We start from the raw sequence: 18,729 nt of genomic DNA, 5'->3' as shown, positions 1-18,729 counted from the left end.
AGTTAATCGGACAACCACTGTCCGGTTAGCTTCTACCTTGTTTTACAGGTTTAATCCAACGGATCAGAAGGCAGACTCCATCAATTATCATAATCATTATTTATTAAATTTTTAATAATTAATTATAATTTAAATAAATAAAATACATTATTTTAGGCCTAATTACTTAAAAACCACTCACCTTGTAACCGTTTTCCATTTATACCATGACCTAGGAAAAAATTCATTTATACCCTGACCTATGTGTTTAGGTTTCACCTTTACCCCAAATTTCAAAAAAAAAGATGATTTATTGAAAACAACTAACTATAAGGGTTAATTCATAGTTTTTTTATTAAAAAAAATTCAAACAAATACTTCATCTTTAAAAACGTTCAAATTAGTCCTAAAACTAATTTATTTTTTTAATTTAAATAAAATAAAATAAATAAAATATTTCTTATTAATTTCAACCTACAACCGTATTCCAATTTAAGAAATCGCTAATATTATTATGTAAATTTGTTTTACGGTTTTTAATTTTTTAAAAATTACTGATAATTAATATAAATTAAATAATAATTATTATCTGATTTTTTTAAAAAAGAAAGTATTTTTTATAATTATTAACATTGACGTGAAATTAGAATATATGCTAAAAATGAAGGACTATTTTAAACTTTTTTTTTCAAATGAAAAAAAGGTCAATTTAATACTTCGAGGGTAGAGGTGAAACCTAAACACATAGGTTATGGTATAAATGAGTTTTTTCCTAAGTAATGGTATAAATGAAAAAAAAGTTACAAGGTGAGTGGTTTTTAAGTAATTAGGCCTTATTTTTATTATAACTAGTAAATAATATTATTAATCCGAACAAGTGTTTTTGTCAAAATCCGAACAAGTTAAACCGTAAATTTATTGAGTTTCTAATGCTTTACCCGTAAATTCAATTTTTGCCTGATAATTTAATAGGTAACTATTAGTTTTATAAAGGCCTAATTACTTAAAAAAAAACCCAACTTGAAACAATTTTTCGTTTATACCCTGACCTAGGAAAAAGTTCATTTGTACCCTTTTTTTGATTTTTCGTTTTCAATTGTACCCCAAAATTTTATTTTTTGACAATTTAATTAATTATAGGATGAAAATATTAAAAATAATTAAATAGAAGGGTTATATCATCTTTTTTTCTATTTGAAAAAATACAAATAAGTTAAAAAAATGAAGGATTATTTTAAACTTTTTCTAGATAAAAAAAGTTCAATTTAGTACTTTAGGGTAGAGTTGAAAACAAAAAATCAAAAACAGGGTACAAATGAACTTTTTCCTAAATCATGGTATAAACGAAAAAATATTATAAGGTGGAGGTTTTTTAAGTAATTAAGCCTATTATAAAATACAATGATTGGGAGAATAAATCCCTGATTAATAACTTATAATAATTATTATTAGTTAATTATAATAATACATTTAATTTTATTTAACGATTAATTATAATTTAATTTTCATTACTTAGTATTTTAATAGGTAATTATTGGTTATAAAAATTTAGATGGAACGAACAAGTTCAAAATACATCACAAATAAATGAAATTTATATATTCATATAATAAAAAATCTAATAATGACGGAGATTCACCGGTAGTTATTCCCACAAACGATTTCGACGACGATTGGCCTTCCTCTCAATGCTCTGCTCTCTACAGCTATCTCTCTTCAAGTGAGTTTCAATATAAGGGTTTAGCGATTCAATTGTTTTCTCCTTTTTTAGTTATTTTATAAGATTAATGTGAAATCTCTTGTTAAAAATTAAGTAGTTGTGAAATGATCGATCTAGGTTGATTGTGATTTTCAAATACTCTTTTACTGTTTTAAACCTTAGATTACTGAATATAGCTTTTTGAGTTAATTAGAAATTTATTATGCTTAGCATGAATGTATTAGAATAATTGCTAGTTGTAGTTAGGCTGTCTAAGAAATCTGAAAAATTTCCTCACATCTGGAGGACTGTCTAAGAAATCTGATAACAGTCCATAAATGGTCTTTGGACCAATAACCATCATCCTCAAGCATTGGCACTGTATATGAGATTAATTTCCGTAAAAGGTTATTTGTATTAAAATGACTCATATCATTTTTGTAATGTTGTAAAACAGGTCTGTTTAAGCTTAAAGCTAGTTCATTTTTACAATGGAAAAGGAGGTAAGTTTTTCTATATTCTGCCATTCCAATTATTTTTTGTAATTTTCGTACCGAATCTCTTACACCGCTGTATTTCACTGCAGGACTGTGAACAATTATTGTATTCTAATTGTAAAGAGATCATATGGGTACTCCGAATTACTAATTTGGAAGATTCCTCCACGAAATTCCATCAGAGTTTTGCCATAGATAGTAGTGGGACACTTATGACAGGTGCCTCTACACTTAGATTGACGAGCTCACATGAGATTCATGCACGCAGATTGAATAGTAACAATTTTGATCTCAAGGCTATTGTGATACATTGGAATCGTGAATGTAATATTTTTGTCTTGAAGGTTGAAGGCGCAAGTGATTGTAAGTTTGGGAAATTTTGTGATGATGGTATATTAGATGCAAATAAAGAGGTGGTTAACATTGGAACGCAGTCTAGAAGTGTTATTGGGTCATTTTGGAAAGGTAAGGTCTCATTTCCATGTCGGGATGTGCGTATTCCAACCGACAGGAAAACCTGTGCTGATTATGTATGTGATATGAATATCACACCTGAATATCGAGTTATGGGAGATCTTTTTAGTGGTATGACAAAAAATCAACCACATTTTCACCCTTCAGTCCCCTTGATACAAATTGAAGGTATTTATCCTTCTGTAGAATCTCGAGGTGGTCCCATATTTGATATAAGAGGAAAAATTATAGGAATGAGTTTTGCTGACTATGGACCATATCTTATTGGCATACATGTCAGCGTTTTGAAACAAGTGCAACAGGATCTCAGGTTTGTTTCTATCATTGTCAAGTTGTTATAGTTACTTGTGATAATTTCTCTATGTAAAGAAGCTACGTGTGATTTTTTCCTTTGTCGATATTTTATTGTCAATGCACTATAGTGCTTTTCCCCCCTTCTTTGTAGAGCGATTGTGGATGATGGGAGTGGACCGAGTATGAGAGGAGCAAGAGATTGAAGTGGGATGGCTGTATGGCAAAAGAGAGTGAATGGCGAGTCCTGTCGTAGAGGACAAGATAATTCTGAAGCCTGTCATGGATTTTAGCTCTTTTTTTGTTTGGTTTGAAGTGAAATACGGAACAGTAATTGTGTTGCATATTGTTTTAGTCAGTAGCTCATCTTATGGACAAGTATGTATTGCACATTGTTTGTGTCAGTAGCTCATCTTATGGATAAGTATGTGTTCCATATTGTTTTAGCCATGAAGCAGATTTGCTCCAGGTCGTTTTCTCATAAATATGCATTTATCCTAGTTGGGACAGAACTCGTTTTTCTGCATCATTTGATTAACTTCCATTACCTTTGTTACCACCATGATGCAATTTAAGCTGCTCTTTCCTTTAAAAGAATGTTCTTGTATTCCCTCCTGTTGTAGGATGCAATAATACTACCCATTTTTTAAAACATGCATTTCCAGATGTCCGCCTGAATATTATTAACAAGCTTGTCAAGTCAATCAGGTTTGTCCAAATTCTTACACTGGTTCGTTGAGGGACATCATTATGAATGCAGCTGCACATTTTTCTAACTTGGATCCAAACAGTATTCTGGTTGCTCTCCGTATTAGTTTTAGCTCTTCCTATATGTTTCTTGATAGTAAATATATTATTTGTTGGAACACTATAAAGTTGCATTTCTTTCTTGAATTTTTCGTGGCTATATTAACAGGTAGGTACAGGGAACATGGGACTGTTAATTTACTAAAATCTATTTAAAAACATTCTTAATTTCTTATGTATGGCTCTTGGATTGAAGTAGATGGATTCCCGTCAAAGCATAAGCTAAAATTTGATTTTGCATGGGTGAAAAATAGTGACTATTCGCATATTTCTTTAAAGAGAATGTTTAGACATTAGAACTATATTAACCGAGATCACTAAATTTGCGTGGATGATATATGCAAATTTAGCTTATATGATTTTGATTTTATTAGCCATGTATTCTGATTTATTATTCATGTATTTTGCAAATTTCTTTACTTTTTTTTTTTGAGAAGAAAAGAGGAGCTTTATTAACTAAGAAGACAAAGTTACAAGCTCATTGACTGGGAACGGAACTTCACCGTCAAAAGATCTATCTTTACCAAAGAAAATGCCCCATTTGGCAAGCGCGTGAGTAACAACGTTACCATCTCTACGGATATGTTGGAAGACAACATCTCTACCCCTAGCGATGTCTATACAATCATCCACTATGAGCTGTGTATGATCTATAGCATTATCCGGTTGTTGCAGCCTGTTAATAACAGTTAGCGCGTCAGCTTCAACTATTGGCTTCACCACCGGAATATCCACAGCCATTTGCAACCCCATCAGAACGGCATAGGATTCTGCCAGCTCCGCAGTAACAACATCGTGTAAGATTTTCACCCCATACTTAACCACTATTCCCCTACTATTTCTGCACACAGCAGCCGCAACAGACAAGTTCTTATGAATAGCAACTGCAGCATCAGTATTTACCTTAATGGAGTTAACCGGCGGAGCTTGCCAGATAGTAGTTGGCATGACTTGACTAACACGCTCCTGTCTAGATGGGTTACTGTTCCTACGCTCATACACACAACGAAACAGATTTTGCGGGCTCACCCGTTGATTTTCGAAAACAATGTTATTGTGATCAGTCCAAATTACCCATAAACACATAAGAAAATCATGGACCTCAGTCAGACTTAAGCGCAGAAAACATCCTTTTCAGCCATTCAGTCATCGACGGAACTTGGAACCCATCCACACGTAAGCTGAGCGGAGACAATAACCACATCCCACGAACTTCCTCCCATTCCTTAAGGGCATGAAGATCTGTTTCAGGTGCCACTCCGCATCTAGGACAGCAGTTCAAAACTGGGACATCACGTTTAACCAAATTATCATTGCATGGGAGAGAGCCGTGACAGATGCGCCATGCAAAATGACGAATTTTTGGCTGAATGGCGCTAGACCACACCTTCTTCCACAACAAATTCTGATCTGAGACAATAGAGGAGCTGGCCACGTGTCTGTTAATAATCTCACAAGCTTTGTAATAACCGGATTTCACCGAATAAAAGCCATTTCTGTTCGATGGCCAACAAAGCTTATCCGGAGGAAGTCTCCTACTTAACGGGATTTTAATAATATTGATAACTTCCTGAGGGGATAAAATCAACTCCAGCTTATCGCGATCCCAACACCTAGAAATATGATTAATCAGATAGCTCACTTTGCACTCCGATGGAATACTTAGCTGACCTAATGGCTTCATATACGAGGACGAAGTAATCCAATTATCGCTTCTCACATCAACCGACTCGCCATTTCCAATTCTCCAAGCAATACCCGCATCAATCACCTTCTTACCTTCCATAATGCTACTCCACGCATAACTAGAGCCTCGCCGACGAGAAGCATGTAGGAAATCACCATTGGGGTAGTACTTGGCCTTAAAAACCCGAGCACAAAGGGAGTTAGGGTAATGGATTAGCCGCCATGCCTGTTTAGCTAACATAGCTAAATTAAATGCTCTCAAATTACGAAAACCAAGACCTCCCAACTTCTTCGCTTGACAAATAGTTTTCCAACTCATCCAAGCTATCTTTCTTTTATCATCCGTACCGCTCCACCAAATTTTTGAAATAATACTCTGCATATCAGTACAAAAAGAAACCGGCAACGCGAAACAGCTCATAATGTAAGTCGGGATAGATTGGGCTATCGATTTGATGAGCACCTCTCGACCCGCTTTCGACAGAAAACGCTCCTTCCACCCAAGAACTCTTTTATGCAGGCGATCTCTGAGAAAGGAAAAAATTGGTTTTTTGGATCGACCGACCATAGTAGGCATCCCCAAGTACTTCTTGAAATGGCTAACCACTTGCATACCAAACATTTGCTACAACTGGTTCAAATAAATACAAGATTCATTTTATTCATAGGAGGTTTAGAGGCTTAATTAAGGGATGCACCATGAGATAAAAGAAATTTAATGCTACAACTGGTTCAAATAAATACAAGATTCATTTTATTTCATTCTATTTAAAATGCGGAAAACCAAACACACGAATTCTTTTTCAAATAAAGTGGAGTTGTAATCTGAAATTAATTAGGAATTAAAAACATGAAAATAGTCAATTTTAGTAAAACTTAAATATCAATCATCTGTTTGGGATGAGGAATTAGGATGACTCAACTGTCCAACTTCATTAACATTCAGTTTAACCGAACCCAGCTACGCCAAATTGTTTTATCTATTTTTGTCAAAAATCAAAATCCAGCAAAGCCAATTTTGTACCGATCTTAAATATTTCACTGAACCAAACCACTCACTTCTGTTGGGTTTTTCAGTTTGATTTAAATTGAAATTTTGTTACCACCAAAACTGAACCAAACTCAACTGGTTTTGGTTCGGTTCTGCACACCCCTACCCGCACACCAGGCTGTATGTAGGATCACCAAGCATATGTATGCATTTAACATAGTTAAAAAGCTTTGTTAAATAATCCAACAGTGTCAAAACTGACACTATGCATTAGCAAAAGTTCGTATTTGCAAACCAAACATACCTCTACGTATAATCGTCACGCACATTGCTACCGTCAAGAATACCCAAGCATACATTGCCTTTATTCTGCACAGCACCAATCTCGTTACGCTAACATATGTTGGCAATTAATTGCAAGTGTACGATATCGCGCAAGTAATATAACTTGGAAGACCAAGTATCGATCCCACAGAGACAATGGACTTAATCACTAATTTCAAATATTCTTTAATCGGCTAGTTAGAAAAATCAATAGGATTTTGTAATTTAATTAAATTAATATAAACTGAAAACAAATAATAAAATAGGGTTTAAAATAATAAGATTAAAAATCTCAAGGATTGATAATCCCAAATAAATAAGTAAAATTATGGAATCGGATTTCTTAGCGATTTTATCGCGAATCGAGCTATTTCAAAGCACCGAATCCCGCTCTCTCAAACTTCAAAGATCCGAATAAAATCACAACCTAATTAACTAACCAATTATTAACTCGCTCTCACGATATTAAAACTGAATTAAATAATCAAATTATAATTATGAAGCAAACTCAATGACTACCTAAATTCCAACCCGCTCTCACGGCGTTTTTCTCTAAGTTCTTGATTATCTATGTCTATTTAATTAGCAATCTCTCAATTAGTTAATTAAACACAAAATCATGAACTAAGTAGCTAAGTTAATCCAAGCAATAAGATTAATAATTAAGACACGAATTAACACTAATTCATCCAATCCAAGTATTTACTAATTTATAAGTTCATATCAACCCTCAAACAAGGGTTTTAGTTACTCATATTAAAACTGAAACAAAACAAGAAGGATGATGAAGAAGAAAGCATAATTAAACAATAAATACCGGAGTTGTCAATTTCGGAAAGAATCGTCTTGATTAAACTTGAAATCTTCAACAATCGTCTTGCAGAAACTAATTATAAACTGCTGGAAAAAACTAAACTAAAAGCTATTTAAAGAAAACTAAATTATAACTAATGTAATCTAATGTCTAATTTTATGATTGATTTTTAACTAATGCTATTACAATGCCTTTATATAGTAGAGGTAGTCCATGAATAATAAAATAACTCCAAATACAAGTCGGAATTGGATTAGGAGTTGCGTTGAAGTTGAAATATGAGAAGAATCCAATTCAGACACTGATTCAGCCCTTTTTTGCATGTCTCGTTCGAAATAATTCATGGAACGTTCGAAATATGTCAATTCCCGTTCGAAATAATGGTTTCTCGTTCGAGAAATTGGCAAATTTGTCTTGGTACGTTCGTACCTGCAATTCTCGTTCGAGACACAATTTCAGCTGCAGAACTACTAACTTTAAAACTTCATAACTCGATGTAGAAAACTCCAAATGAGTCGGTTTTTGAACCGTTGGAAAGCTTAACATGTCTACTTTATTTCTTATGAAGAACATAAAGTCATTTGAAGTCATTAACTGCTCCAAAATTGCCAATGAATGCGTTGGGGTCAGATTTTTATGTGTGCAAATGTGCTTTCTTCATTCCCAAGCTTCACGACTTCGATCTAATCCACGATTTATACTCTTATTTCTCAAAACGCTCCATAATCACTAAATAAGCCTTGAAACACTAACACACACCATAAAGCATAAAAATACTAAATAATGTATGAATAATACGATAAAAGCGATTAAAGATGCGTAGAAATGACTCGAAATATAGGAGTAATTTTACTCCTATCAAACATCCTCACACTTACCCTTTTCTTGTCCTCAAGCAAGAAATAAATCTTACTCTACAAAACATGTTAGAAAACTTGGCACAATCTTAACAAAATAAATCAATAATAGAAATCCCCGGAACCTATGAACAATATAAAAACAAAACTTCTAAAACCGACAACTAAATAACGATGCAATCAAATAACAAATATAACTCAATAACGTAACTCAACACAACAATGGTTACTAACTCCTTAGAACAAGGTCAAATTGAATCACACTTAAGTTTCACTATCACTTGCGGGACATAGAAAATAATCAATTTCTCACTTTAGGCGAATCATAGCACAAATTAGTAAAAACCGAGCTAATGGCATCAATATATGAACAAGTAGGGTATGTAAAGAAGAAAATCTCACAAGTGAAAACATGAATACTCACCATAAGCTTGCTCATAGTCCCGTACTCCGCTACTTGATTCGGTAATCAACAAAAATCATATGGTCTTTAATGAGGTTGTAACGTGGCTAAGGTAAAGGGTAGGTAAAAGGGATAAAACAAAGGCTAAATATCAAATTAATAAACTATTTATTACTACTATTAACTTCTAGGTTGATCTAACTCCGCTTTTGCGTATATGTGAACTCATAACTTTCTTTTCCTTTTTGAATTACGCTTTACTCATTGCCTTTTGCAATCTCAGCATTTTTTCTTCTTTTTGAGCTCTTTTTTTTTCTTGCAAATTTCTATCTCCTTTTTTTTCTTCTTTTTCAATCTTTTTCAAGGCGTAACTTTATCTTTTAAGCACAATGTAGTTCACTTTCTCTTTTCACTAATCTTGAGTTATTAATCACCTATATTCATCATAGTCATAAAAGATAATATATTAAGTCGATAAGGTAAACAAAAGAGGTAAAATATAGAACGGTAAAGGGTGAAATACGGTAAAAACAATAAAAAGGTTTAAGGCTCAAATTGGTGTAATCTAGGGGATAAGGGTAGTCTATTTAAGAGGTCTAAAAGAAAGGTTATACCTAATTGCCATAATCATCTAATTATTGAAAACTCAACCGTGTAACTTTAAACGGACACCGAGCAAGTTCTAGTAATAAAACATGAAATCAACACTCACAACAAGGAAATTAAGCTCAAAACTCTCAAAAGTGTGTAGTGTTATGCCATAAACTTAATTCCTACAAAAATTATGCTACTTATGCCAAAAGTTTGAAAACGACTATACAAATAAACAATCGACATCTCATGAATCCGCATCAAGTTATTCAATTATGTTTCAACGATTTGAACAAGTCTAAATTTTGAATTCACCCTCGTTTCATCGGATTATGTCAACGAATTATTAAGTCATTAAGCAAGCATCATTTATCAATTGTCGAATTAAGAAGTCGTGTTCATACATTCATCGATTCGGGGAAAGCTAAAATTGATAAATTTATTAAGATACACACCAAATCAACTAACACTTTTCATAATTGAAAGACAGTTTTAAAGCAATACAAGGCATTGAAAATAAACTACTAACACCCTAACAACACCCTAAAACAATCTATTAAAGCATAAAAACACAAGAAAAATAAAATAATAATAAAAAACAAACACAAACTAACCCTAAGAAAATAAAATAAATAAAAAATCCTAGCTAAACGATATGTTTTTTCCCCTATCAACATCTTCCTTCTAAACATGGAACTCCTGACGTAAACTATAAACTTACATTGATAATTAGATAGCCTTCTGGAGGAATGTGATACTGATATCCTGCGAATAGGATCTCATCACAGGTCTACTACTCGGAAAATCTCGTCGATTTTCCTTATTTTTTCCTTTCTTCGATAAACCTATTTTTGAGATGATAATGATGATTTGTTCCAGAGATCACCAACTCTCCTTTTCTTTATTTTTTGACTAAATTATTGATTAGTTTATTGAATATAATCCTCTCCTTTAAATAGAGAAGAATTTAAACTACAAAAGGAAAAAAATGCCTACCTAAAAAGGATTCATAATAACCATATATATTACTTCCTAAATAATAGAAAACAAAATATTTTCTAATTAAAAGTCTAGATTTTAGCTAACAAATTAGGAAACTATGTTATTACAGCTGGTCTTAACAGATACTTAGTGGAGATAATCCATCATTTTCTTCCCAATTGAAGGGTTAAAGTCTTGAAGAACTGCTTGATACAAATATGCGCATGCAACCCGGTTTCTGATTAAGCACTTACAAACTAAATCATTTGAAATACACTAGCAAGCTATGTTGCATAGACTTGTCTAGTCTTATTTTTCGCATTTCCTTTTCGTAACGCTTTTGAAAATCCCAAATTTCATATTTATAATTTATTTTTATGAAAAATTTGGTTCTGCTATTTTCTGTTTCAGCGCACATTTCCGCTTCCGTGCAACATAACTAGCAAGTAGTCATTCCTCCGGCCGCATGAAAAAATTCGATCTTTAAGGAGTCACTGGCATCTTTATTAAAAACAAAATACTGGGAGAAAAAAATTATTCCTAATAGTTAGTTCTTCTGCTATATCTGATTGGGAATTTTGCACGTAAACAAAAGGGCAGCGTTGGATCAGATGTATCTTGGATAAGTGCCTCGCCGGATACCTCTTTGAGCTATATAAATGCATTACAATCAGTATAATCAGCAATGCGTCTTCCGGAAGAAATAATTGGTGATAAAAGCAGTAATGAAACTGCTTATCGAAGCAACCAACTCAGAGTATGCTTCCTTTCATTACCACATAAATCACTTTCAGCAACACCGGCTAAGTGTTGCGTATGTACAAAAACCATTACCTCACGTCTATTGCAACGCTTTTAAATCAACAACATTTACAGCACTACAATAGGTTTTAATAGCTATTGCAGTAGTTTTTTTATACTATTGTGTGAGAAATGAAATGCTGCAATTAGTAACAAAAGCAACAGTTTCAAACATCTATTGTAACAATTTCGTAATGCATTTTAGGCAACATTTATTTTTATAAGACAACGATTTGTATAATACTTTTGACAATGTTTATTTTTATAAGAGAACAATTTGGATAGTACTTTAGGCAACATTTATTTTTGTAAGGTAACGATTTGGATAGTACTTTAGGCAACATTTATTTTTTAAGGTAACGATTTGGATAGTACTTTAGCAACACTTATATATACTATGATTTAACGGTTTGGCTAAAACTTTAAACAGTTTATATAGAAAAACGCAACAGTTTATTATAAGGAACATAAATTAAAAGCAAAAAGTAAAACTATTCGCTAAATTTAGAAAAGGAAAACATTTACTAATATCAATAACAGAAAAAATTCACCAAAATCAGAAAATGGGAAATATTCATAAAATTCAAAATTGAAAAATATTTCATCCATCCATTACATCAAAAACAGAAAATGTTCACCAAAATATTTATCAAAAATCACGATTCCACTGCTAAACATTGAGCGCCTTTTTCTGCTACGGAATCATTTTCCACATATATCTTCCTGAAATCCTGCAAAACCACAAACAATTATACTCATAATATGCAAACATAAAACATATAAGATAAATGTGCAAAAGAACAAGTACTTAACTAGAGGAGTTATCACTCAAAATGCAACAGCAAATCAAGAAAGATGAAGTTAGGTGGCAACTGCTGGTAGCCAAAGTAATAGCAGCCAAGTTCAATTTGATCTATATCAAAAATAAGATGCTAGTGCAGTCATGTATTTAAGGATGTTGGGTCCAGCAATAGCTCAAAGGGGGGGGGGGTGAATTGAGAGTTTAAAAAGTTTTTCGTTTAAGTGTGATAAGCTATGAAGTTAACTCAAGCTATTCTCTACAGCTTCTTGTTTGAGCTAGACAAGTATAGAAGAACTTGTTAGCTTTGGAACAAGATCAGAAGATAAACTAAATTTTGCAAGAGTTAAAACACAAAGATTTGAAAATAGGTTTAGTTTGGAAAAACTCTTTTTAAAAACTAATCAATCAGTAAGCTAAGCAGAGTAAAAAGCTAAAGCGAAAAACATAAAAGATCAAGCCAGATTTTTATAATGGTTCGGCAACCCTGCCTACATCCACTCCTTAAAGATACCCATCCTTAAGGTTTCCACTCTTCAATCTCTATTACGGGCTAGAGTCAAAGCCTTAGGATTACAAATCTAGTTCTACCCAGAAGCTAGTCTGTAACTTGCAAGCTGATTTCTTTAGCTTCAGCAAACTATTTCTCTTTGAGAATGAAGATCTAGTTCTACCCAGAAGCTAGTCTAATCCTCACAAGTGATTACAGATTTGTTGTGGTATGAAACTCTCACTCAAAACTAGCCCTAGTTCTTTTGAGAGGAATAACCAAAATAATAAGCACAAGATGGTGGTTGATGATTTCTTTCTGAGATTCCACACTCTTGAAAATGGAAGAGGAGCCCTTTATATAGTCTTCAAGAATCTTCTAGAGAAGGGCTGAGTCATCCTTATCCAATTTGCAAAGTGTATAAGATGACAAATGGAGGAGCCTCCTTGAGCTGAGCTGGTACAATCAGCTTGAATATTCCGTTGGCTTGTGAGACAATAGTACATTGCAGCTTTTGTTTGTTAGTGCCTCAGCCTGACGGAAGTATGGATCCAGCCTGTGTGCAAAAACTGAGCTGGCTCTTTTAGCTTGATGACCAAAATGCCCTCCATTCATATTTCTTGAGTAATAAGAAACCTTTCAACATGCTTCTAGAATATGGGCTTTACAACACTTGGGCAAACAAAGTTAGTGGGCTTTAGTTATCATCAAAACTAAGGATTATGGATAAAGGACTTTAGCCAACAAAGGACACAAGAATAATCTTGTTTATGAAATCCACCTGAACCATTTACTTACTCATTCTAGTTCAAGTGTAACTAACTGCTGTATTATCTTATAATCCAAACACTCACATAATGATTCATGCACACAAAATAACTATTGAGCAAAAAGAATAGCTACTTCAGCTTATCTAAACACATTAATACGTCAGTTTACATGTAATCATCATTTCTACATATCCAATTACCCCACTAAAATAATGACAACTAAACGATGTCTAAACGAAGAGTTGCTAATAGGGGATACAACTACAAGGAAATAAAATTGACATGAGTGAAGTCGATGCAGAAAAACTAGTGTTATAGTTCTCCTTTCATTTAGAAGAGAACGAGTATCAATCTGTTTATTGAAAGCAATAAATGGTTCATCCTCGGCTGAAATGTACAGCAAGCCTATGCCAAGACAAATAAAATAAACAAGAGTCACACCAAGAAAGAGAAGGATAATTATGCCCCTACAGGGAGAAGAAAGTAAATTTCAATTTCCAAAATCAGATATTGCAACAAGTTCCACTTGCACTTGACAACTAAATACAAGTTCAAAATCAGTAACTTACATCTCGTCTACCAAACAAAAGCTCCTCTTCTTTCCCTGGTTCGAAATCATCATCAACATCTAGTAATAACTCGTTTTCTTTGTCGTCTAATCCATCATATGTCGAGAAGATACACGTCAACAATAAAAAAAAATATCAACCACTACTATATGAAATTAGCTCATAATTAAAAAAGTAGTAGAAACTTTTGTCTTATGATTGTATCCAAACCGAGCCAATCTTTGTATATAATTGAGCCCATCGCACAAGCTAAATCAAAAATGAAAATTCATAGCCATTAATTAAAATACATGCAAAGCCAAATTCAGAACAAGAACAATGTTGATGGGAATCAGAGCAATCACAAAGGAAAATGAACAAGCAAGTGAGCAATTAAAAAAAGGCCCAACCCCTTAAAAAAATCCCGACCTTTTAACTTTTTTTTTCTATCCTGACGTTGAAAACTTATCGATTATATCATATTTTGTATTTTTTTCATTTCAATTGTACCCTTGAGCATTAAAATTGACTTTTTTTATTGGACAAAATTTCAAAAAAATTATTCAAATAAGGTTAATTTAATGCAAAAATGTTAATTTAGTCAAAAAGTTCATTTTAATTTTTTTTTTTGAACGTTTTTGAATAAAAAAAGATAAATTTAATGCTCAAGGGTACAATTGAATCGAAAAAATACAAAATAAGATACAATTAACGAGTTTTCAACGTCAGGGTACTATTAAAAATGTGCTAAAAGTTCGGGGTATTTTTAAAGGGATAAGCCTTAAAAAAGACTAAGTCATTTAGATTAGAGTTTACTGTGATTATTTCCAACATGCCTTCTAATGTAAGTTTTGATGTACTAAAATAACTAGTTCCAATTGGCGTTCGCAACATAGTCCAAGTATTCAAAGTATTCGTCTTCAAACAATCCTCTTATTTTAGTAAACAGTGTATAACAGACCTATTAATCTTAAGAAAGAACTTGAAACAAATTTTGATTCCAGAAAGTTGAATTAAAATGTATGGAACTTTCCATAATGTAAATCTTTTGGCATCAGACGAATGCGCGAAATAGTAAAAGAAATTTATTATTGGGCGAGTGTAAAAGAAAAGTCCTAATGTCTCAAAACCCCCCGACCTTTTAGCCATTTTGTCAATTCTACCATGACGTTGAAAATTGGTCAATTTTACCCTATTATGCATTTTTGTGTTTCAATTGTACCCTGAAATATTAAATTGAAGTTTTTTTCGTTTGGAAAAAAAATTAAAAAACGTTCTCTATATCTAGCATATATTAATTGTATATGTTGAAAATTTATTTAGATTTAGTTAAATTAATTAAGAATTTACATTAGTTTTAATTTGAGTATGGTTTTTAGTTAGTTTTTAAAAATAAAAGACTTATTTGTACTTTTTTGAATGAAAATAAATTTGATTTTATCATTAAACTTAGTTAATTAAATGATTCGTCATTTAACTAAAAAAATTGTAAAAAAATAAAAAATTAGGGTACAATTGAAACGAGAAAATGCAAAATATGGTAAAATTGACAAGTTTTCAAAGTCAGGGTAGAATTGAAAAGGGGTTAAAAGGTCGGGTTTTTTGTGGTATTATGCCAAAAGAAAACTAATTTAACTCGGTAATTCAGATAATCAAATAGAGGCAAACTCTAATTCAGTTTGATAAATTTCTTTAAAACCCAATATGATCATTTTTAAAAAAATCACTTTAAAATTGAATAAAAAACAGATTATATTAGAAAGCTTGAAAAATTATTTTCATTAATTTGAAGAATGAAAATACAAGATGGTATTTATAATGCTCATAGCAGTTGAATTCTGTTTTTATCATAACATAATCCAAATACACATATTACATCATATGAAAGTACAGCTGGATGACAGCTCATACACAACTCACACTCTTGACACATCAGCACACGAGTTCCTTGTGTGTTCATCAGCTAATTTATCTTGACTTGCAGTGGAAGCAATTAAAGAAGAAGAAACCAAAGAATTGAGATTCTTTGTTACCATCCCCCCCCCCCCCCCCCCCCCCCCCAAGCTGGAGCATACTGGTCTTGTAAGCCAGGCCTGAGAAAATACAGTAGGTGCAAGGGGCTTAGTAAAGCAGTCTGCAAGCTGAGCAGTAGAAGCAACTGGCAACAGATGAACTACCTTCTTCTGAATCTTCTCTCTAATTATATGGCAGTCAATCTCTATGTGTTTTGTTCTTTCATGGAACACATGATTGTGAGCCAATTGTAAAGCTGATTGACTATCACAAAATATCAGGGTTGGTTGAGAGTGAATGACAGAAAGGTCCTTAAGTAAGTATAATAACCACTGTAATTCACAAGTCAGCATAGCCAAAGCCCTATACTCAGCTTCTGATGATGATCTGGAAACAATTGCCTGCTTCTTTGACTTCCATGAGATCAAGGATTGACCTAAGAAAACACAATGGCCAGAAACTGACTTTCTAGTATCCATGCAGGAGGCCCAGTCAGAATCAGTGTATCCTTGAATCTGACAATTTGAATTAGATGACATAAAAACGCCTTTGCCAGGAGAAAACTTGACATACCTCAAAACTCTGTGAACTTCCTTGAGATGTATATCTGTATTAAATTCCATGAATTAGGACAATTGTTGAACAACAAATTGAATATCAGGCCTTGTTGTACATAAGTAAAGCAATTTTCCTACCAACTTCCTGTAAACAAGAGCATCAGGAAGAGGGACACCTTCTGATTTAGACAGTTTCTGAGAATTCAACATTGGAGTTGGTACAGGTTTGGATTCTAAAAAAACCTGTATCTCTTAGCAAATCCAGAACATATTTGCGTTGACACAAATTGATCCCAGACTTGGATCTAGCCACCTCCAAACCTAAAAAGTATTTTAAAGATCCAAGATCTTTGATCTTAAAAAGGTCATGTAAATGTTCCTTGATGTCTGTTATAGCAGCAATAGAAGAGCTTGCTAATATAACATCAGCCACATAAACTAAAAGAGCTATGTAATGATCAGATGTACTTTTAATGAATAAAGATGGATCTGAAGCTGAACTTATAAAACCTTTGAGAAGAAGAGCATCAGTCAGTTTGTTATGCCATTGTCTACTTGCTTGTTTGAGACCATAGAGAGACTTATGAAGCCTGCAAACTTGATCATTATTGGCTTGAAATCCAGGTGGAACTTTCATGTAGACCTCTTCTTCTAAATCACCATGCAGAAATGCATTGTTGATATCTAACTGACTGAGATGCCACCCTTTAATTGCTGCAAAAGCATGAAGAGTTCTTATGGTGGTCATCTTAGCAACTGGACTAAAGGTATATGTATAGTCCTCTCCTGGCTGCTGTGTGAATCCTTTTGCTACAAGCCTAGCCTTGTGTCTTTCAATAGAGCCATCTGCTCTATATTTAATTTTATATACCCATTTGCAGCCAATGGGTTGTTTTCCATCAGGTAATTTGGACAAAGACCAAGTCCCATTATCTGTTAAAGCCTTCATTTTAGCAGTCATTGCAGTTTGCCATTCTGCAGACTGAGCAGCTTCATTATAACAAGTTGGTTCTCTTAATGCAGTCAAACTAGTAGAGAACACTTTATGAGTAGGAGAAAGTTTCTCTAAAAAGTGAACTTGGGATAAAGAATGAGGAGAAGTAACAAGATTGCAATCATAATCCTTAAGATTAGATGGCAAATGAGAAATTATGGTGCTTCTCCTTAGAGCAGGAAAATCTGCATTATTTAGAATTGATGTTGTTGGTTGAGATGAGAGAGGAGGTGAATTCCATGGGCTTGGTATAGGACTGATAGATGGTTGAGAAGTATATCTTTGGATTGGAATAGGTGGATCATCAAAAATTGGATCTATGTTTTGAGAAAAAGATGGTAAATTTTGAGGCAAAGAAGTTTTCTCATGAACTGATGTTTGTAGGGGAAAGAGGTTTTCATGAAAAATGACATTTCTAGATACAAAAATGTCTTTTGAAATGGGATTGTAAAGTTTGTAACCTTTGACATTTACTGGAACTCTAATGAAAATACACTTGACTGCCCTGGGGTCAAACTTCCTTCTTAAATCAGGTATAGTAACAGCAAAACAAAGGCAACCAAAAGTCCTTAAGTTCTGATAATTTGGTTCAAAACCAAATAGGAGTTTATAAGGACTTGCATTATTAATATCAGGGAAAGGGATTCTGTTTATTAAATGAACAGCATGATCAATACAATGATGCCAGAGAAATAAAGGCAAACCTGCTTGATACTTTAAAGTTCTGGCAACATTAAGAGAGTGTTGTTGCTTGCTGTAATACCTCGTAGAATTATTAGTGTTTATTTTCGTGTGTGTCCAACTTTGATTAATTAGGACCTCAAAAATAGTTAATAAATTCACGAGATGAATTTATAAGGGTGAAAATGTGGTTTGGAGTGTGTTTTGCCTTAAGTTTGACTTTTGGCAATTTTACGTGTTAAAAGTGAATTTTGCGATTTTTCACTAAAAACCGTCAAAATAATTATTTCAAATATTTTTAAAGGCCCAAAAATATTTTAATTCAGCCCATATGATATGATTTAATGTTTTTGAATATTTTAGAAACTTGAATTTATTTTGCCCCTAGAGTTCGATTTAATCACAAGAATGCCATAATGGCAAACTTGTAAATAAATGAATCATGAACTATAATATCTAGATATTTTCTCTAGACATCTTGGTGCCCAAGTAATTCAATCTTCATCTCCATTTGGTGTGGGTGCCGAATACTCTATAGATCAAAACACTAAACTTGTTTAAAAAGGGTATTTTCATCATTTTAATGTCTGGGCAGAAATTATTCATGAAATATTTATGAAATATATATGATGATTATTTATGGAATTAAAGTGATTTAATTGAGGCGTTTTGACGGATTAAT

The 18,729-nt window shown here is 33.0% G+C and overlaps 2 protein-coding genes across 2 annotated transcripts; one reads left to right on the top strand and one right to left on the bottom strand.

Moving 5' to 3' along the window:
- Positions 1-1,556: 1,556 nt before the first annotated feature.
- LOC126654669 (uncharacterized) lies at positions 1,557-3,364 on the top strand. Its single transcript, XM_050348605.1, has 4 exons — positions 1,557-1,699; positions 2,136-2,181; positions 2,265-2,959; positions 3,095-3,364. The coding sequence occupies exons 2-4, from the start codon at positions 2,170-2,172 to the stop codon at positions 3,144-3,146; spliced, it is 759 nt and encodes a 252-aa protein (XP_050204562.1). The 5' UTR covers positions 1,557-1,699; positions 2,136-2,169; the 3' UTR covers positions 3,147-3,364.
- Positions 3,365-4,203: 839 nt separating this feature from the next.
- LOC126657164 (uncharacterized) lies at positions 4,204-4,833 on the bottom strand. Its single transcript, XM_050351810.1, has one exon. The coding sequence runs from the start codon at positions 4,831-4,833 to the stop codon at positions 4,204-4,206; it is 630 nt and encodes a 209-aa protein (XP_050207767.1).
- Between the last annotated feature and the right edge of the window lie 13,896 nt (positions 4,834-18,729).

The sequence above is a fragment of the Mercurialis annua genome, linkage group LG7 (assembly GCF_937616625.2).
Source record: "Mercurialis annua linkage group LG7, ddMerAnnu1.2, whole genome shotgun sequence".
Classification (NCBI taxonomy): domain Eukaryota; kingdom Viridiplantae; phylum Streptophyta; class Magnoliopsida; order Malpighiales; family Euphorbiaceae; genus Mercurialis; species Mercurialis annua.
The sequence above is the reverse complement of the archived record's forward strand: the minus strand, read 5'-3'. Positions and strand labels throughout refer to the sequence as shown.

Excerpts from the sequence above, each read along its gene's own strand:
- LOC126654669 (XM_050348605.1), top strand. Across the intron at positions 2,960-3,094 it reads CAAGTGCAACAGGATCTCAG|AGCGATTGTGGATGATGGGA; the intron begins GTTTGTTTCTAT and ends CCTTCTTTGTAG.
- LOC126657164 (XM_050351810.1), bottom strand. The coding sequence starts at position 4,833 with ATGTGTTTATGGGTAATTTGGACTGATCACAATAACATTGTTTTCGAA.